We start from the raw sequence: 21,684 nt of genomic DNA, 5'->3' as shown, positions 1-21,684 counted from the left end.
GACCTCACATGATATGGAGTGTCCTTTGGCCAGTTTGGGTCAGATATCCTGGCCATGTCCCCTCCCAGCTTCTGGTGCTCCCCCCAGCTTCCTCGCTGGCGGGGCAGTGTGAGAATGTGAAAACTCCTTGATTTGGTATAGATATTGGCTAGCAACAACCAAAATACCAGCATGTTGTCAACACTGTACCCATCCTAAATCCAAAGTACAGCACTGTACCAGAAAGAAATATCTGTCCCAGCCAACACCAGGACAGATGTGCAAAAATCAGAGCTGTCTAACAGGTCTTCACTGCATCTTCTGCAGTTGTTGATGCTTGCTGGGCATCTCTGGTTAATCATGGTGAGGAGGTTTTACCAAGCATGAAGATACTGCATCAGGTTCATGGGGTTCTGTGGATGAGCTCATATTTTTGGTGACAGTCTGCAAGCTGTAGTCATAAGGTTTTGGTGAGTGGCTGGTTGCATGTCAGTGTTTCTTTTGGCTTACAAGGCACCAGGATGATGGTACTTGAACACAGCGAGCACTAGCCCTTATGGATGGCTAATGATGTGAGCCTCTATAGAAACAGGTTCTAGTCTGTAGAGGAATCCTCAGCAGCCCTCATTAGGAAAGGGAAAGCCTACTGAGGCTGCATTCTCCGCTTCTGTTATGAGCTCCTTTCAGTGGGAGATGGGTTCTGCAGCCCCAGGCTCCCTGCCACGCGTGCAGGGCTCTGCAGGAAGCAGCCAGGCGCACAATATACAGACATGAAAGGTCTTGTCATTCTGTAGCATGTCAGCTCAAAAATGTAGGGAGAACTGGTGCTCAGTAAAGGTGCCAAAATATAAAGGCAATGAATGTTTATTGATTGGGGATCTTTCTCTTTTCCCTGAGGAGGGGCCTGGAGTAGAGCTGCCACCTCCATGGGTGGTGGAGCCGTGCCTTGTATTTGGGCAGTGTGGAAGGAGAGAATGTCACTCCTGCTGGCCATTTTTCCTGCTCACATCCAAGGGACAGGATCTGCAAGACAGGGTATTACTGTGCAGAGGGGCTGGACTTAACACACATTTTGGACCCCTCACCTGTCTTCTCTGCATTATGCATGGTTCCTGGGCAATGGCAAGAGCCCAGTTGTGACTAGACACAGCAGCCCCTCCAGACCACAAAAACCTCTGGAGAGAGTTTGAGAACTGCAATGGGCAGGGACACAAAGCACCCTCCCACCCATGTTGCTAAAGGCGTGTTAAAGGACATTAATTCTTAATAAAATTATATGTATTGCTGGTATTTTTAAAATGTTTTTCCAGAACAGATTATATTCTAAACAATTGTCTTTTAAACAGGTTGAAGCCATGAAGAAAGTGCTAGAAAGTCTCAACCTCAACATAGTCGAGATGATAGATGAAAACGCAACCTTGGATGGGGGAGATGTCTTATTTACAGGTACAGTGGTGGTGAATTAGCTGTCTACATGTTCTGGCTGCCTCAAAGGCTGCGTGTTACCTGTCATCTGCGTAGTAAAGTGCTGCTCGTGCCGCTTGTTCAATGGGTTGTTTACTAAATGTCACAGAGATAGCTGGGATGAATTTTCAATGCAACTGTCGATGTCCTGCCTGATGTCTGAATAAATGAAGTAGCAGTACACACAGTACAAAGAGCAGCACTGTGCATACAGATTTTATTTTAGCTTGTAAAGTGCCAATAAGAAAAATGCTTTCAGTAGTCAGCTGCCTGCAGTTGTTTCATATTTCTTATTACAGGCAGCTATGTTCACCAGACTTATTTTCAGGACTTGTAAAAGCTTGATGCAGACAATTGTCACTAGCTCAATGAATCAAATGCAGAAAATGCATTTTTAGTTTATGGAGAAAGTGGTGGAGGTGCTTGCCATATGTCATGTGCTAGACAACTTACGTGCATGGTTGACTTCAAAGATGAATATCCTGACCGTTTTTTTTATGTCATTAAACCCATCAGGCACCTTCTCACATTGGCTGTGCACACTTGCTCCCTGCCTGTGCTGAAAGAGCCTGTTTATTTTGATCAGCGTCACAGCAGACTGGCTCTTGCCTTAGTTCACCAAGGGGAAGGAAGGGTCTCAAAAGAGGCAGACAGGAAAGGAAGGCCTTTCTAACATGGTGCACATCCAGCCCTGCTTTCCTCTGGAGCTGGAGGATGCCAGGGGCTGCAGAGCCGCCTTCCAGACCAGAGGAAGTCTCAGAGGGAGGGGGAAATGGTCAATCAGTGCTGCACTAATCCAGCCCAGCTGTTCTTTTTCCTGACTCAATGACCATTGCAGAGCTTTAGAAGAGGAAGCTATTTATGCTTCTGGTGAAATGTGACTTCTGGAAAAAGATAATTGCTTTAAATTATCAGCTCACAATTGCAGGTTGCATTCTTCTGAGCTGAATGTTTGGTTTTACTGTTCAACTTGAGAAAAGAAAGATAGGCAAATGCTACCCATGAATGCTTGCTTCAGAATGTCTCTAAAGCTGGCCTGTTTTTATAAATGTGCATATTCTGATGAAGGAGCTGATTTGGTCATTTCTTTGGATGGCTTAAAAAACCAAAAGCTGTAATTATTTTACTCTCCATTTTTTCATTCCAGGCAGAGAATTTTTTGTGGGTCTTTCCAGGAGGACAAATCAACGTGGTGCAGAAATTCTGGCTGACACATTTAAGGTTTGTAGATTCATTCAAGCCACAGGAAATACTAGCTATCATTATACTTGCCAAGATATTTATCATGCTCAAGAGCTTTATTTAGGACTTAGTAAAAAAAAAAAAGAAAGATACAAGTTACTGAAAAGTGAGCATCCTGTAAAGTGACAGATGCTGAAGTTGGATCTGAAATGTGAGATCACTGCATAAAGTAACTTGGGTAGTAGGAGTATGTTATTAATTGTGGCATATCAACACTCACGTTCTTAACATTCTCATGTATTGGCAATGTGTTCTTATTGCTGGTCTCTGAAGAGGTTTTATGTATGTACTGTTTAATTATGTATTTTAATGTATTTATTTACACTTACAACAATAAGAATATTTGCAACATGTTCTGGATTTTACTCCAGTGCACCAGACAAGACAAGCTGGTCCAGAGGGGTATGTCAAACAGTTGACACTGTGCCCTGGGACACGTTCCTATTGTTAATTTGCAGAGAGTAAAATTAATTATGGAGTGTCTCAATTTAATTATGGAACTGGGACAATTAAAAAATATTTATAGCAACCATTCTTTGCTCCCATACAGGATTATGCTGTCTCCACTGTCCCTGTTCATGATTCTTTGCATCTGAAGAGCTTTTGCAGCATGGCTGGACCAAACTTGATTGCTATTGGATCAAGTGAAGCTGCACAGAAAGCCCTCAAGGTAAAGCATATGAGAACTTCCTTAACAACAAACTTGGGTTTTTTTTGGTTTTAATCTCTGTTCAAATATGTTGTAATTTTAAAATGAATTTAGATCAATGAAAGAGGAAATCAGTACATCTCAGGGTCTCCTGTATGTGTAAACCATAAAGAATGTTTATCAGGCAAGAGAACAGTGACGTTCATTTCTCTTCAGCTATCTTCAGGAAATAAATGGATTGCACAGGTTATTACAGCTTTATTGACTAAAAAGGCAATAATGTGGTGATAGGAGAGAGAAAAGAGGTAACATCAGAGCAGGAGATGCTTCCTTCAGATGTTACCACGAGGAAGTGTGACTTTTAAAACTGCCAGAGGAAAAGTAAAAGTGTTGGCATGAAGGAGAAGGAGGAGTGCTCTGATCCCTGTTGTGAAGATGACCTGTGTACACATTTTGCAGTGTAGGCACTCTGGATAGGATTGGTAAGTAGCTCTAGCTGCAGGGACCGGAGTCCAGCACTCCCCATCCATCCATCTTTCCTCTGTCACCTGGCTGCAAAATCAGGTTCCTTCCAGGTCATGTTTTTTGCTTTCTGGTCTCATAAAAGTGTGGCTTCAGCAGAAAGGAGGGAGAGTAGTCTCACCCCAGCCTTACTGGTAATGTGAGTCTGTGAACATTTTCCTCCAAGGTGGGAGGCATGGGTTTGAACCCTCAGGCTAAGAGGCCTCTTGGGGATCTCTTCACTGGCAGACTTGCAAACCAGCGGATCTGTTGTGTAGCAGGTTGGTGCTGTACTACCCCCCTCATCCTCAGTAGGAAGTGTCTGTATTGCTCCTGTGGTTTGAACTGGGCTCAGAGGCTTTCCTGCCTGCTGGGTGTGTTCAGAGCAAATTACCAAATTTGTGGGCACAGAGACACCCGAGGGTGTGAATCTCATTCCGCCCATAGGCAAAGTGACAGCTCACCCAAGAGATCATCATCTCTGCCCCTGCATGGCAGCACAGCTGCAGACACTGACCCTTTGCAGAAGGAACTTTGGCTGGGGCACTTAAACAGCAAAGTGTAACTGAGACTTTAATGGATATGAAGCTTGGGGGAGTTTGTTCCTCCTGATAAATTAGGACCTGCCATCGTGCCTGGTTTGGCTTGAGATGCAGGTAAGCCACAGCATGTCTGAAAGCATTACAGCTAAGTGTTGTATGCATTTTTATCTGGACTTGCCTGTTTGCCTTTGAAAGTTAAACCAAAATCTACTTTTCTGTGATGGCAGCAAATCCCAGATTTTCAGCTTATGATTATACTGATTCATTTTTCCAATAAATAAGAACCTAAGTGCAGGCTTTGCTTTTTGGCTTTGTAGAAGCCTCCTTGATGCAACATGATCGCTAACGCATGGAGGAAGCCAGCTCTGTGTCTCTTGTAGTAAATGAGGAGGAGTGGAGATAGCTCTGCTCAACTAGTGAGAAGGGTCTCTGAAATCCTCTCAATTTATATGCAGCTCACACAAACTGACTTGTGTCTCTTGCCCTGATTCTAAAGCATGAATTTTTTTAAAGAACAGTGCTGCTATCGATGACCAAGACGACTGATCTGAATCTGTGCCAGCCAGGCCATTTACAACAGAAATAGTATGTAACTCTGACATCAACATCCCTGGCCCCAAAAAGAGCTTAGGAACCCACCCTGCATGTCTTGTATGCTTTCTCAGCTTCAGTAAGCCAGTGACATTTATTACTTTAAAACATTCTAAAGTATTTGCAAGACGGAGGCCTGAGAGACTTCTTGTCCTTACTGCCATGCTGCCATATTTCATTGTGAGATTGCTTTTCAGATCTTACACATTTTCCTTATGGGCATAATCCTAGGACATTTCATTTCTCAGCAGCATCCTTCTTACTATCAGGGCTTGGCAGAGATTTAGTGGGGCTTTTTTCCTGTTTTTTATCTTGTGATAGTTCACAGTTTAAATGTTTCAGTCCCAAGCTAACATAAAACCAACATTTTGAATCTCTCCTGCTGGACATGGGTTGAATTATGGAGGCTAGGAAAGTGCAGTCTTGGCTGGCTTTGACTTGCAGCCTGGCAGTAACTAAGGGCATAGAATCACAGCCTGATTGCTCCACATGAGAGTGGGGACAGTCCCTTAGCTTCTCATGTAGTTTGGAGTAGCTTTAAGTTTGTCAATTCATTTGTAAAAGTTGTCAAAGTTACTCTTTTAGTAGAAATCACTACATTAAGCTCTGGGAGCACATTCCCAGCTTATCACCCATGTCTTTTCCCCTGAGGAGCTCATGACAAATGGGTTTGGTTGTAAAGGCTTAATGTTGCTGATGCTGTGGGACTGATTTAGTCTGGGGTGCCCTGCGCTTTTCCCTGTGAAATAGGGGCTGTCCCAAATATTCAGGGTCATAGTTGAAATGCTTCTCGAGCAGCAGCCTGATGGAGTTTGCAGATACCCAGCCAGCCATACGCTTGTATAGAGTGTTTATAAACATGAGCAAAATTCAAGTACAATACTGGTTGCTCAGAGCTGCAATTTGAACTTGAGCCAGGACTAATCTGAGAACTCATCAGTTTGATTAAAGCCTTTTGCACAGCTCGGCTAATTGTGTTGCAGTGCACCAATTTAGCTATTGTAGCCAAAAATATTTTTTGGATAAGCTGATTAAATGTTGCTGGTAACTAGCCCTCAAGTAAATACCAGTGTTAATCAAGGTACAGTGAAAAGCAGATACATATTTAAAGGACAATTGTAATTAACAAGATAACCTAGCAGCTTTTGATTGTTGATGTGTATCTTTTAAAAACAAATCACTTTTGTCAGTTGTTTCTCTGCATTAGAGATGTGGCAGCGTGTTCCTGTGTGTGAGGGCTGTTTGCTTGCCCCCTGCCAGCTGAAGTTAGGGACTCCAGCCCAGAGCAGTGGTTCTGTGCTGAACATGTGCCCTTCTCACCATCCCAGCGAGCTGACAGGTTATGTCAGACAACCATGTCACAGTCAGAGCTACATGTGAAGTTACCCAGAGTGCATGTGCTTCTCAGTGTATGGGATCGAACTCTGCTCTCATGGGGAGCCTCTAGCTGTTCCTCCAGGGATCTGAATCTCATCAGAGAAGTTACTGGAAAACAAACGGGTGAAGCACCTGTCTCAGAACTAGCAGAGCTGCCAGTGCTGCTTCCACCTAGCTTCCTCTAGCTTTTTGACTACAATGATTTCTTCGTATCTGTTCACTTGCCTCTGAAAAAAAAAATTCAGTTGGTAATCAGCTTCTTGGGGTCTTGTGGAAATGTCATTGCAATAGGATCTCTGTGAGGCACTGATACTTGGAGATAGAAGCTGCTCCCTGGTTTCACCAGATCATTTGAGGTATTGCAGTGCTGTCAGCTGCTCCTCTCAGTACCCATAGCAGTCTGGGTGGCTGTACGGTCCCCTGAGCTTCTACTGAGTCATTTGCCTGGCACAGCCCAGCGTGCTGCTCCTTTATTGTGATAGCTTGTTATTTTAAACCTCTGCTTTGTTGTTGCCATTTTTCATGTCTGCTCTGGACGTGCAGTCATACAGGCAAGATGATTAAGCTGTCTTTAACCATCCCTGGTAACTGAGTTGTTTTCATTCTGTAGTGTGTCTTGTTAGGCAACAAGTGAACTGCTATGTCATGCCATGCTAACATTTCATATTAAAAACAGGATTTATCTTCCTACTAACAGCCTTGTTCAAAAAATAATTTTTTCTTGACTGTTCTTACTGGTGCAACTTATGTCTCCTTATGACACTTTAAAAGTAGGAAAAGAGATTGCATCTGGTGCTCGCATATGGCAGAGTGTAATTGATCATGAGTTTAGTGCTGAGTATGTAATGTAAAGCGCTGCAAGTGAGCTAGGAAATGAGTGCACAGAGTTTAGGATTATAGAGCACATGGTAGAAGCAGATAATAAATCAGAAGTGACATTTTAACTATGAAATCCTCTTCAGGCTCTGGCAAAGATAGAATATTTGAGCTGCAGCTGAAAAGTGGCACTCAAGGAAACTAGGTGAAAGAGACAAATTAACTGCAGAAACTGTCAGGTCCTGCAGTGACTATCACATCTGAGAAGTTAACTTCCTTCTGCTGTTTCCAGGATACATCTAATTCCTCCTTGTAGCTAAACCATTCATGATTCCGTACAGTCCTTCAGCTCTGCAGTTGAACGTTAACCATGGCTGTTGAGCCACTAAAGCCTGAGATGATTTTTATGTTCCTTCAGTGAAGGCAGGATTTCCTCCAAATGTCACCTTTGGGCTATGATCCTGCACTGTTGGAGTCACTGACCTTTACCATGAGCATGGATGAAGATGAATTCAGGCTGTGACAGTGCCAGCTTGGGCAAAGGGAGGTGAGGGGACAGCACTGCAGGTGAACGCTCTGCATCGCTTTTTCCACAGCATGGGACACAGCCCTGGGGTCTTGCTGGGACAGCAGATGAGTGGGAACTGACCCAGGGCGTAATGCAGTTCAGGTTCCAGCAGCAAAGATGAACTCTAGGCAAGATGACAGTGGGAACTGAGCTCATCCTTGGTATCCTTGGCTCTGACCTCATTAGCGGATGCAATTTCATTATGTCAGAAGTGTATCAGAGTAGGTAGAGCAGTTGCAATACCACGACTTCAGCAAATACTTTTCCTTTTTCCCCCTCTCTTTCAATAAAAGGTTGGACATGATTGCTCTGCCTTGTTCTTGATTCTCTCATTCAGTATGTTCTACTGGTAGTGGAGCTGCTCATTCATCCCCTAAATTATTCCCTGAAGGATGCTATTGCAAAAGCAGCCCCATACACTGTGCTGACAGAGGTCAAGGGAGGCTTATCAAAACCACAAGTTAAGGATAAAATAGAAAGGAGTCTCTTTTGGGCAGCTAGGCCCTTGGTCTGTATCCAGAGCTGTGATCAGAGCAGTGCTTTTAAAGACTTGGGCACAAGGAGTTGTCCTAGCATTGGCAGTTGCCCCCATTCCTGTGATTAAATGCTTTTTGTTTTTATTCTGTTGTACAGCTGAAGTCTCTGCAGTGTGCCAGCTTTAGAAAGCAGAGTAGTTTCCCTGCATGAGAGAAGCTCTTGCCTACATAAAAGCTAAGGGGTTCCCAGCTCTGCTGCAGCCACATCTCCGGAGCACGGGCTCTGAAGGGAAAGCTGCATCTGTCCCGTGTTCTTAGAAAGCAGCCCATACCCTGGGCAGCACGAAATACCTCACCTAAGCCTGCTCTTCCCATTGTCTGTGTAGTGTCTGTCTCTTCTACTAATACACGAGTTTCCATGAAAACATTCTCCTCTTCCTTAAGAATTCATCACTTGTGCCTCTGCTTATTCCCCACATGAAGTCATAATCCTCTATTTACGATATCACAATGGGTTGCTGTGGAAATGATTACTAATATTAATAACCCAAGGAGGATGACATCAGGTGGGGAATTAGCAGAAAGTGCAGATGAATGCTGGCTTTCCTCAGTGCAGCGACAAAGAAAGGTTAGGGACATCCAGAGAACAATTGACAACTTGCCTCTAAAAATGGAAATTAAAATATGAGACGTTGCTGCTCGCAACCGTATAGAGAGAAAGATTAGTCAATTTATACAATTCTGCACACTTTCCCTTAGCTCATATTTGCTTGCCCCAGGTCAGATCCTATGAGATACTGCATACTTTCAGCTCCTGATTTTCCATTACTTTATGAATTGTGGGTGTACAGCATCTCAGAGGACAGAGGTCTTAACTGAGTACCAGATGAATTGCTACTATAAAAAGGCAACTACTTGTGTTTTTCTTTAATTAAAAGTTAGATGTTGTAATAAACATACTGTGTTTAACCGAGTGCTGGTGCTGTTCAGTTTGCATATATGTGGGAGAATCTAGTCTTACAAAAGACTCAAAAATACATATTTATAGAATACAGACTGTTATATTTATACAATATATATCATGTTTTTGTAAGGGCAACAAAAACAAGCCTTTCAGAATCTCTTTGTCATCACCAGTAAGGCTGTCAGCCACAGGAGCTGCATCAGAGGCTGGCTGGGAAGAGGTCATTCAACTTGCGTAAATGGGGACTCATGTTTCTATTCCTTTGCTGCTTTTTTTTCTTTGACTGTTCTCTCCCTGGGTTCCTGTTCTAAAAGGCAGGATGTTCGTCCTCTTGCCTTTTGACAACAACAAACATAAGCTGCTTCCTTTCCCCCTACGCAGGTCGTGGTTTCCCTTTGTAGCGGTCCTTGGGCAGGGCTGGCAGGCAGGTGGCAGCGTGGCTGTGACGCAGGGTGGTTCAGGGGGCAGGTGTGCCTGTGAATGGCACCTGGTACCCGTCACATCTGCCGTGATGCAAAAGGTGTCCTGCGCCAGGAAAAGACAAGGAGTGGGGTGGGAGAGGTTGCTTGAAGAACTCTGCCTCCTGGAAAACATGACAGAGAGGGTGCAGCAGGGAGGAGAAGCCCAAAGCCCAGCTGCTGAGAGCATGGGTGGTAGGTAGAAATTAAAGTAATGCTCTGGCTGTGTATGAGCTAAGAAACTTGGCATAGCAACCATGGCAGACTGGGGCATTGCTGGTGTGGAATAGATGTGCAGTGCAGTTGTTCTGTTGTACTTGTGGGATCCTGTGTTTGCATCTGTAGGCTCTGGTCTGGTCTGTCCTACCCTGTATCTCTGGCAGGCTTTTCAATACCAAGAAACCTTAGATCATTCTCCTGTGCTTTGTGCTGCTCAAAGTAGCTGCCTTGTCCACTTCCCACTGAGCCTATCCGCTGTCATCTCTCCCGCCTGTCAGGGATGTCAAGAGAGATCTTGACATTCAAGCAAGATCACTGGCTTTTCCAGCTCTGCTCTTCTGTCCCCTCTGGCCAGTCTGGCCAGCTCTTTACAGTTTCTGTTGGAACTGCAGCATTTCAAGGAAACTCTGAGATGCTGTCAAGTAGTGTGCCTTGTGTGGCAGGCTGTGTCCCAGCATCCCAGTATGTAGCACCAAGGTGGAGCTCTCCAGCTCCACTCTGTCCTGCGTTTTCTTGTGCTGAACCCTAAGGCTGTTGCTTTTTTCTATTCAGTGCCACTTGTTTCTCCAAATACGAAGAAAACAAGGAAGGAACTTTACAGACAGAGGCAGGGCAATAAAGCAATGAATGAAATTCAGCATAGATCAGTGTAAAGCAGGGACAGGGAGAATGACGATGTGAACATCACATACAAAATAATGTGCTCTGACTGATCATTACCACAGAAATAAGATCCCAGGCTTGTTGAAATTGCCTGCTCAGCTGAAAACCAAATGGAGAACATCATCCTGTTGCTGATTAAAACTGGGGTGCATCTGCACGTTGGCTGTTGTGTGCACCTTGCATGCATGATCCCTTTATTCCAGAAAAAGAGTAGAAGAGGAAAGATTCAGAGAAGTGTGGTAAGGATGGATGCGTATACAGGACAGCTTGCCAACGGAGATAAACTAAAGCTATGACTAGCCTGAAAAAGAGACATCTAAGGTGGGATGAGAGATGCCTATAAAACCAGAAATTATGTAGAAAAGGCAACTGGGGATCAGCTGTTTGGTGCCTCTTCCAGCTCAGGAACGAGAGGAGCTATGAAGGTGAGGGACAAGTCCAAAAGGGCAAGGAAAAAAAATGCTACTTCATACAGTATGTGTCTCAACTCTGAAGCTACCTTGCTAGAGGTTGAAAAACTAACTGGACAGACTCCTAGAGCAGTGCCGTAGGTGGTATTGCTCTCTATGACAGCTGATGAGTTGAGGTTCCCGGGAGCCACATATCAAAACTCAGTTGCCTCCAATCCCTGTCTTAGGATCCAAAAGTGGAATGTTGTCATCTCTGATATGGGGCTGAGGACCACAGCACTGAAAAAAGTCCCTTCCGGGTTCTGCAAGGATTAAAAAATGGCAGGTTTGGTAATTGGCAGTGTTTTCAGTGTAGCAAGCAATAAATGACCTTTCTCAGTCCTCCCTCCAGGTGGCAACTAACTGGCCAGGTGCCTGTCCTCATCTTTTGCTTTAAGTGTGTAAGGGCATAAGCCTGCTGTTTTTCCCAGACAAGTCGTCCTTCCTCCAAGCAGACGAGGTATGCATTGTCCTCCAAGCTCCCAGCCAACCTGGGAAGATGTGACTGCATATTCCTGTGTTCCTCATCGGTGTTAGTTGCCCTGCACTACAAAAGACTTAATTTTCGTTGTTTTCAGGCAAAGTCTTGATATAGCTTAATCTTTTAACTGTCAATCTCTTGGATTAAAATCTTCCCATTTGCTGCGTACTCCAGGGCAAATGTTAATCATCATTGTAAAACAGGCCAAACTTTAATGTGCTTGGAAAGAAGGAAAGGGATGGGATGGAAAAATAATAGCTTAAATAGTTTTAAGTAGATAATTTTCATAATACTGAGATGTGAAGAATTTAGGACAAGGTAGCTGAAATCTGGTGAGGGAATGATCCTGTGGGTGAAGGATTAATGAATACATTTGACTTGGATTTAGGTTTGTTTTTTTCTCATAAATACTGGGGGGCTAGAGGAGCAGGGTCTAATCGAAACAAGAATCAGACCTGACAATCTGTGCTACTGCTGCTCTGTCAACGTGACGTGGGTGTTTCTCGGTGCAGCCCTCATTGCCCTGTTAGCACAGGGAACATCCAGTGTATGTCTGGCTTTGCTTCTGGGGTGTTGGGGAGACAAAGGCGCATCTCAGGTGCGGTGGGTGTGCTCCAGTCTGTCCCGCAGCAGTCTGGATGTCGGTAGGGCCCAGATGCCAACAGGGCTCAGACCGCAGCCTTCCTGATGGAGGCAGGAGATCTGTAACTAGGCTTGGCCTGTTTGAGGTGCATGTAGTCATCTTAACCCTGTCAGTGATAACAGACCCTAAACACACACGCATTTTTCCTCCATGCATAATGCTGCTTCATATTTAGGATTATTTAGCTTATCCATTACCTCAGTTGTCTGAGGACACACTGTAAAAAACTATAGGGAAGGCATTTTAGGCTATGTGAATGACTTCAACATAAGGAAAGCATGACTAAGGGCTGAGAGAATGTGCAATGAAAATTACCCTTTCCAGGCTGAAGAAAATTCCCAGAAAAGCTAGGCATGCGGGAAATGCCTGGCTTTGAACGTAGCTGTTCATATGTTTGTGGGCAGAAAGCCAGCCCTCCGCAAACACATTGTGCGAGTCCTATAGTCTTTGGAAACTTGTTATTTCCCAGAAAAACCCATATTTTTGGTGTGTGTCTGATAGAAAATACAATCAAAAGACCTTGCTTTTATCTCTTTTTCTGCCCTGGAGTCCTGTCTGGCCAGGCACGTCTCCCGAATGACTTTACATAATAGAAATATGGAAAATCCCATGGGTCCTTAAAATAACCTGATTGTGTCGTATTGGTGCATCTCTGCTGTACCCAGAGCCTCCCTGTGCAGCAGGTTTGGGGGGTTATTTCCTGAGTGCTCTCAAGAAAGTGGGTTTGAAATTTTATTTCAAAATATAGGCACAGTTGTAACAGCAATGAAAGCTTGCAAATATGATTTCCTCCTTATCTTAAGAGCTAAGGAAGAGAGTAATCTTGTATTGCCAGACCTCCAGGTACTAATAAATGCTTTCTTGCAGTGTTGAAGCTAGCTGAGATCCTGTTCCCTCTGTCGCAGCTGTGTACTCAAACCTTTGTGCTTTCCCGGTCATTTTTCTCATTTGTTTCTGAATTAATTCAGCCACCACTTGTGGTTTTTAATCTTGGAAACAGTCTTCCTAATGTGCCCTCACCATCATCTCCCAGGCTTCCCGAAGGTGGTTTGTGCTTGGTGACAGCACAGCTAGAGCCCTGCCACTTCTTCATTTCTGGTTGCTGCTGCTCGTTTTGCAGAAGCGAATGGATGGGGTATGTGTCTGTACCCTTCTGCTTAAGAACTCATTTGTATTTTCATATGGAAATGTTTCACAGTGATTCACAATGTATTTCTGATGAATGAGAACAGAATATCTTCAGTATTGGGATTTGGTTTCCTACAAGGACTGGAAAAAGCACAACTGTTTGGGAGCTGAGCAGAAGTCAAGCGTCGTGGCTCTTTCTCTAGTGATACCTGTATTTTACTGTAGTTTTAATAAATGCTTCCTTAATCCGGACTTAAAAAGATTATGTAGGGAAGAAAAGAGAAGCTGCAGGTAGAGGACAAGTCTGCTGGCTCTGGTTACCAGGGGGAAGAGTTGCACTAGACTCAAGCATGTCACCTGCTGCTAGATGTCTGCAAGATCAAGGAAGGCGTAATAAAATACATCTTGGCACTGTAACAGGAACGAAATTGTAAATAGGAAAGTCAGCCATGGTAAGCACAGTAATAAAAACACATCCGGTGGAGTAAAGGTGCAAGGATTCTTCTACAGAAAAACACATTAGCCTTTTATGGAGGTAGATGTGACCTTGGGAACTCAGAAGAGTTTAATAACTTCAGAAGAAACAAGAAATGACAATCTGATAATGCTTCCTCAAGAATGCATGGCATTCTTTGTCGTGAGTTTCATGTTCTCCACAGGATGTGGCTGACTCAGGCTGCAAACTGAATAATGTATCCAGACCTATAAGGGAATTATGTACTGTAGGTGTGTTGGAGCCTGAGTTGCTTTGTTGCTTCCCAGTGTTGTAAATGTTTGTCATAATTCAGTTCTCTACAGTATTGTTAATGAATGAGAAGTGATACAAATGAACGACCTTGCAAATAATGTAATGACGAACTCAACTGTGCCTAAAATCAAAGTCTGCTCTCTGCTATGCAATATAGATCTGTGGGTTTCTCTGAGAAGGGAATTTAGTTGAAAAATTTTGTTTAGAGAATATCGGTTTATTAAGATAATATTAGTGTGAGTGTTTTCAAGCTGAACAAAAGCCTTTTCTTTCTGTGTGCAACTTTGCAATCCGTGGGGACTGGGAGAGAAACCAGAACACTTGCATTCGCTTAGGCTTTCCGTGGGTCCAGTCTTTGATTTAGAGCCTTTTTCACTTCAGTGTTATTCTTGATCTCTGTCAGGGTGAAGCCAACAAAACTGGAACAGTACAATGGGGAGTCAGGCGTGTTGTCTCCAGGCTTTCCCCACTTTTATTAAAGTGTTGATCCTGATCCAAAATACTGGATCCTGGGCTTCTCGTGTGCTGAGAGTCTCTGTAATTCCAACCAGGATCCACATTTGTGTAAGAGCCCTATATTTATAACCCAAACCTCTGAAACCCACCAGCTCTACTGTTGAGAGGAGGTTATTGTGTTGTCCCCTTGGGAACGAGGATTAGCGCGGACGTGCCTTCTGGCTCCCCAGCACAGGTGCTTGGTGAAAGAGTAACTGCTTGGGAAGCAGAAAGGGTTCCTTGAAAAGAATTAACACTGGGCTGATACACAGGCTGGGAACGGTTCCTGTCCTGTTGCTGTTAATTCACGCTTATTTTGTAAATATTGAATGACGGCTGCTTTTTTTGAAGGTGCTGAACACCTATAGTTTCCATCAATGGAAGGGGGAGTTTTGCATACTCAATGTGCATTCCTTATGGAAAAGGCCTCATGGACAATGCATCCTGAAGGCCCTTCTTAATCCCACCAGTTGCAGGAGCCGTTTTACAAAAGTTTTTACTGCTCATTTCAGTTAGGGTGGATAGAGTCTTCCTTGAAGGGCAGAAGATGAAAAGAGATCCCTTTACTTGCTGTAGAAAAATGGCTCTTGGCTAACTTGGCAATCACTCTTAGCTATTTTATGAAGGCTCTGTGCTCCCATTTGTTTGGGGCTGCTAATGTGTTTGGCCTAAATAGCTGTGCTTTGTGTCTCCCTGCAGACCATGCAACAGATGAGCGACCACCGCTACGACAAGCTGACAGTGCCCGATGATGCTGCAGCAAACTGCATCTACCTAAACATTCCCAGCAAAGGCCATGTCCTGCTGCACCGAGCTCCTGAGGAGTACCCGGAGAGCGCGAAGGTGAGAGCTGTGCTTGGGACACCCCTGGCACCTCAGCCTTGCTGGGAAGTCAGTGGGAATTGGAGTCAGGTGCTGTCCAGAATGGGCTGGTGCATCCCATCATGAAATACCAGATGGTGGAAGGCCTGGGCTCTCTTCTCATCTCCATTGCTGAGTTAATTCCTCTCTTCTGCCCTTGGTGTGCTGCTTTGGCATCACTGGAAGTAGCACCAGTTCCCTTCCCCGCAGCAGTGATGTGCACAAGTCCTACATCCAGAAGGCCATGTAAACTGTAAATATTACTGTTGATCACAAGTGATCAGGCAGCTTCACACCTGCTGGTAAATCCATGCATGTTTGTTCTGTAAGTACTGAGAGAAAAGGGAAAACAGCCGTAAAATGTAATGATTTCTGTTCTGTTTTCTTTCCTAAACAGGTTTTTGAAAAACTGAAGGACCACATGCTGATCCCAATAGCCAACACAGAGCTGGAGAAAGTAGATGGGGCACTCACCTGTTGCTCTGTGCTTATTAACAAAAATTCAGAATTATGAGTTTACAGAGTCCCTCCCTTGTAACTGGCAATAATGTTACACACAAGGTAGACGAATCTGTATCCACACTTTTATTGTTTTTATTGACAATCTACTGTACCACTGTGCTACTAACCCTTGTTTACAAACTTTTTGCTTTGTGTATTTTTATTATGTCCTTGTAGATGGTATTTAAGGTGGATGTACGGTTTGTTGGGGGGCACATAACTCTAAACTATGCTAGTCCCATGGGCTAGCAGAAGACAATTACAATGGCTAACCCCTAGCTTTAGTGACTTAACATATCTGTGTGGAAATTTTACGAAAACCAACTAATTCTTAACATTTCGAGCACCTCTGTTGTATTTACACTTTTCCCTTCTGTCATTTTTCTCTTCCTTGCTCTGCCTCTTCTTATTTCCTTCCTTGATCCACTTTACTTTCAGTGATACAAGTTACTGGGGAGACTGAAGAAAACTCAGTGGCCTCATGAACTTGGTATCTTGTGTGTTAGGGAAGCTTTCCATATGCCTGCTGGAACAACAGGCAACGGACTGTCTCACTGCCCTGGCCGTATCGCGATGCTGGCACTGGGCAGAGTTCTGGCTGGAGTCAGTTTCAGGCACCAGGTAGCAACTACAGAAAAAACTTCCTCTGACGGGGAGAGCTCAAAGAGCACTGTCTGACAGCAAAAGGGATAGTAGCACAGCCACACAAGATACGTCCTGACAGTTCAGGTCCTGGTTTGCTGCTTAATGCCGTGACTTTTGATTTGGTGAGAATGGAAGAGGAGTTTTTTAAAAATCCAGATCCCAGGGAGCACCCAGGCTACAAAAATGAAAGGCTGAGAGTCTTTTGGGAAGTTAAGCTGACAAAAGTAATCTAAAATATGGGAGGGGTTAATTCTCTTGGTTTACTGTTTATTTATTTCTGTCTCTGTTTTCTCCTTTTTTGGAGGCCACTTATAGCAAAATTTAAAAGAAAAGGGTGACAGGAGGAGTTGAAGGACAGCTATTCCTGGATTATGCTCATGAATAAGGGAAGCTATTTTTTCCTGAAAGATTGGCATTTGTACTTTATCTGCCCTTGGAGCAGTTTTTCTTGGAACCATAACCATCTTATTTTCATTAATTGCATGAATATTTACTGTGGTATTCAGTTAAAACAAATACAATTTCTGTAGCGAATTCCACGGCATGTTTACCCGCTGAGTCATACTTCTTTTTCACCACAGTAAAGTGAAGCATACCCCCTTGTATTCTCATGCTGCTTCTTAAATCATTTGTAAACTAAAGCTAGAGAAATTCCCAAACAGAGGCAATGGTGGGAACTCTCCAGAGGCTGACACATAGTCTGAACATGTTATCAGCTTCCTAGACATCCCCTCCACCTTTCCTGAACCACTTGTGGCACATTGCCGAGGTACAGTGGGAAGCGAGCAGGGGGCACTCAGGCAGTGTGGTCTGCAGGAAAGCAATCAGCATTAACCAAGCACATGCTTGGATATCCTCTGGAAACCTGCATGCTTTGTTGTGCAGTCATAAGGGAGGAAACACAAGTACTCGTATCCGTAGGTACTCCTCAGTGTATCTCTCACTTCATCTCAGTGGCTAATGAGGAGGAAACCTCCTGGCAGCTACCAGAATACATCTGATGCTTTGTGGGCACACTGTATGTTATGATGACACGAGGCATCATGAGAGAGAGTGCAGAGAGTGCACTGCTAAGTGAATATAATGTATCTGAAGAGAGAGCATGTCCCAAAGGAAGTCTTTAGCCAGCCAAACAGCAGGTGCTGGTTTTATGACATCATGCTGTCCCAAAGGGTTCTCCTCATGTCGCCTCCATTCCTGTGCACCACCATTTAAGTCTGACTCAGGTGATCAGACTCTATGGATGTAAACATTGCAGTGGGGAATCCCTTTTCCCACCTTCCCTTGGTGCTTTTTAAATACCTGACAAAGCATCTTGGATTTTAAAATGACTTGACATTAAACAAAGATTCTGTGCCAAAAAGTGACCCTGTAGTATTTAACTTTTAGAGGCAGGCCATACTCTGTTAAAAACCTGTACAGCCATGGGAGCTGTCATACAAAGCCAGAACAGAATCCCTCTGACCTGTCCGTGCATCTCCTGCCATATCCTTCAGTCCCACTTTCCCCACTCTCGTTGGGAGCCAGAGCACCCAGCTACACTGGGACAGTGTTAGGCTGTGGGAGTTCTATTAAATTTCTCGGTCTTTCTGTGGGGTTTGTTTTTTCCTTCCACCCTCTCACCTTTCATCTGTCTCTCTCTTCTGCAGACTCATTTCTAATTTAAGGCATGATGAGCACTTTTCTCTTTTAACCCCCTTTCTGTTGCTTCAGTTCTACTTTATTCTTCTCTTTCTGCACTCTTCCCTCTCTGTTGTCACTCCAAAGTATCCCTAAACCCATTCCTTCCCTGAGTAGGTGCCAGGAGGGAGGAGAAACTGGGGGGGGGGGGGGGGGTATGCTTTGGCTCTGAGCAGCTTCCTTGGAGCTGGAAGGATGACTGTCAACAGGAGCTACAGAGCCAGAGTGAGGAAGGTGACTCCTCTTCTTTAGGATCACTCCAGAAAAGAGAAGTATTTGTGGTGGACATTTCTGACATCTTGTGTCCCTGAAAGCAATAGAAAGGTGACACTGAATTCCCCTGGCTCCCTAAAGGAGGAAGAGGGGCAATCACATCTCTGTGGACACAGGAGTTGGGTTTTTACCTATTGCCATTAGACTTCCTTGCCTTCAGGGCAGTGTTGTGGTATACTGAAAGCCAGGGAATGGCTGAGGGACCTGGGCTCCCTCAGGGGATGATTTCAAGTTGTGTTCCAACTTCAGGCACAGAATTTAGGTGCTCTTAATCTCACTTGCTTTGTCTCTGTAGGTGTCATAGTCTCCTAGCATAGATGCTCAAAATTACATTTTAGCCCAATGCCAAAAGTTACCTAAGCTGGTCAGTGAGATTGCTCTCACCTCTCTCTGCTTCTAGAATTACTCTTTATTGTGGCATTATAAAGCAAAAACATTAAGGGCACTTCAGTTTGTGCATTTGCAGTATGGTACTAAGACATAAAGTCATGCCAAATGCTTCTTGTTCCTGCTGTTTGCTATTTTTTTCTGTTGCCCAAATGAAGAATTCAGTTGTGAGGACATTGCTGCTGTGATACGTATGCATCTAACGGCATCCTGTACATCTTGTCACCAGAACGTTCCTCAGATGCCTGGTATAAATCATCATCCTTGACTAATATAAATAATAAAATGAAATCCCAAGCCAAAAAAAGGAGATGAGACACTGAGCACTAATAGCTGCCCACATAAAGCACTTGTCACACAGCCTGACAGTTGTTATCATCGCAGGCCAGTGCAGTTCTTGTGGTTAACAGCTCAGCAGTGGGGCTTGAATTACTCATCAAGCAGGTTGCTTTGTTTGCTTGGGCTTTTTTCCTGTGAGCAATCAGTTTAGCCTGGCTCAAATGAAAGAGATACAGTGTGTGTTATAGACCTTTCACGGATGTTCTCTTTGCCAAGAGTTTAGGAAGAGCTGTGATCCGTGGGTTTCTCTCTTCACCAGAATGTGAATGCAGTGTCTCTCTCTGCAATGAAAATGTGAATGCATACTGTAACTTATAAGCTAAACTTGAATTCTTCCATTCCTGTGTTGTCTTTTCCATGCTATACACTGCTTGTCAGTCTTGGATAGATGCCGTGGTATGAAGCTATGCTCTGATTTTCCTGGTGATTTCCATGTGATAGGTACAGAGCTCATAAGCAACACTATGTCCAGTTTTAAAAACAAAAAGTCAGTGCACAGGATGCTGTTTGTCTGCAGCAAATCGAGGATGAGTTACGGAAAAACGTGAGCTTTATTTCACTCAGCTTCTTAGATGCTATATCAGTGAAGTCAGAGCCAAATTACTCTGATATAAAACATCAACATTCACATGGAACCATTTGGGGAAAATAATTTACTAATTAAGATTCTCTATTTTTGCTTTTATCAATAAGGAAGCTGAACAGATAAGACCGATTAAAGAACGGTATTTGTGAAGTGATTGTGAACATGTATTTTCAGAAAAGTTCTAACTGGACGTATGATGTAACTTGTATAGAGTTGCATGTGAATCGTGTTAGTCACTGTTTTACATTGTATTGTTCTGCAGTGCACAAATATGACTACTGAACACAGAAGCGTTACATTTCATTAAACTTAAAATCTCAACGCAGTATGTAGTGCCCCACTTTTTGTGCCAAAACCATCAATACATTCCATAATCTAATAGAGGTTTGCACTTTGATTTATTTCTTTTGTGACTCTTGCAATTTCAATACTACATATCCCCATCATGAAGGAATAAAGTGTCAGTTGTACTGTGCACCCTGTAGTTTTTGCCTCTTGTTTTGAAACTGAAAGCGTATGCGTTTGATGTGGTGCTGTTTCACACTACCTTTTCATTTGGGAGCTTGTTAAGTGCCTAGAAATAAAGCCAGTTACAGACACTAGTGCTCAAGCCTTTAAGCCTGTTAGAGGAAATCTTGACTCTTTAGAAGCAAATCGTGATTTTAGACTCTCCATTTAAGAATAATGTATAGAAAGAATGATGTATAGAAAGGGGGTATTGCCTCAGTGTTCTAGACACTACATTTATGTGACCACATTTTTTTGCTGTCCAAGATACCTAAACTGATGTCAACATAGTATAGTAATTTCTTTGTAGCTCCTGTGTTTACTGTAAGTTCCAAGCGGTGAAGCTACAAAGGTTTAGTGGTGTGACCGACGTGGCTGAGTTACTCAGGTAGCTCTTGTGCCTCTCCTCCCCCAGATGCCGAGAGGTGACTGCATTGCAGACGTCCCTTTGTGGTAACGTGACAGGTGGTCGCATGTTTTACATCTAAATGCTGCTTGGCGTGTGCTACAAAAGGTGCGTGTGGGGCTGAGCCCAGCTTGCACCCTCGTGCTGTATTATCAGTAGGTTATGATACTCGGATTAGCGACCTCGGCAGACAAAGCAAACTGCTCCAGGCTCGGTGGACACATCTTAAGTGCTCGTGGGCTTTCAGTGCCACCTGGTGGCAACCCAGCTTCCAGTTCTTCAAGGCCTCAATATTGCTCCAACGTTTTAAGTCCAGCATCAATTATCAGTACTGTAGTATAAAAACCCCAAACCGCATTATACCATCCCTTCCAAACTGTCCAGTTTCTCTAGTAATAGGACTTTAACTAAACCCTATTCCAGTGCTGGTCTTGCTGAAGAAACAGGAAAGCTTTCACTAGGGCTGATTAGTACAGACCTTGTACTAATTGAACTACACTGGTTAAAAGCATCATTTTGTACTGTTATAGCTGAATCAGTGCTATGTCTAATGTAGATATATTTAGCTTAGTGCAACTAATACAGTGAACAGCTGCATTCACATGCATCTTTGTCTCCTGTGGATATGGCTACACAGTTGGTACCAATTTACTTGGATTTGTTTCTACATGGCAGTAATTAAAAATAACAAAAGCTACACAAGCCACCCCCACTGCCACATTAAGAAGTTCCTCACAGAATAGCAGAAGCTTCAAAAGCAAAAGCATAACAGTCATTTAAAAAGGAGTGCCCTCTGCAAAACGTAGCTGTAGGGTAGAGGCCCCTGCCCTGCAGTAAGGACAGGCTGCCTGAAGAGGGGTTTCCATGCAGGAGGAGGGAGGAAGAGGAGACAACCTGGAGCCAGTCACAGCTCTGAAAAGTGGACTGACCTCTTCTGACAAACTGTGACTGTTCTATTTTCTAGGACCAATATTGTGAAAGATTTGAACAGTGCTAGGTTATAAGTAGTTTCCCAAAATTCTTTGGCTCAGAAATCTATTCTAGAG

The 21,684-nt window shown here is 43.7% G+C and overlaps 1 protein-coding gene across 1 annotated transcript in view; it reads left to right on the top strand.

The window, feature by feature from the left end:
• The window catches only part of DDAH1 (dimethylarginine dimethylaminohydrolase 1), a gene marked incomplete at both ends in the record, with an annotated part of 55,968 nt that extends 40,140 nt beyond the window's left edge, over positions 1–15,828 (top strand). Inside the window, 5 exons of the mRNA XM_084266381.1 lie at positions 1,326–1,425; positions 2,591–2,664; positions 3,236–3,355; positions 15,153–15,296; positions 15,712–15,828. Coding sequence (XP_084122507.1) covers positions 1,326–1,425; positions 2,591–2,664; positions 3,236–3,355; positions 15,153–15,296; positions 15,712–15,828 — 555 coding nt within the window. The remainder of the gene's footprint in view (positions 1–1,325; positions 1,426–2,590; positions 2,665–3,235; positions 3,356–15,152; positions 15,297–15,711) is intronic.
• Between the last annotated feature and the right edge of the window lie 5,856 nt (positions 15,829–21,684).

Source organism: Gallinula chloropus (genome assembly GCF_964237585.1).
Source record: "Gallinula chloropus genome assembly, chromosome: 6".
NCBI lineage: Eukaryota > Metazoa > Chordata > Aves > Gruiformes > Rallidae > Gallinula > Gallinula chloropus.
Note: the sequence above shows the minus strand (reverse complement) of the source record. Positions and strands in the feature narration are given on the sequence as shown.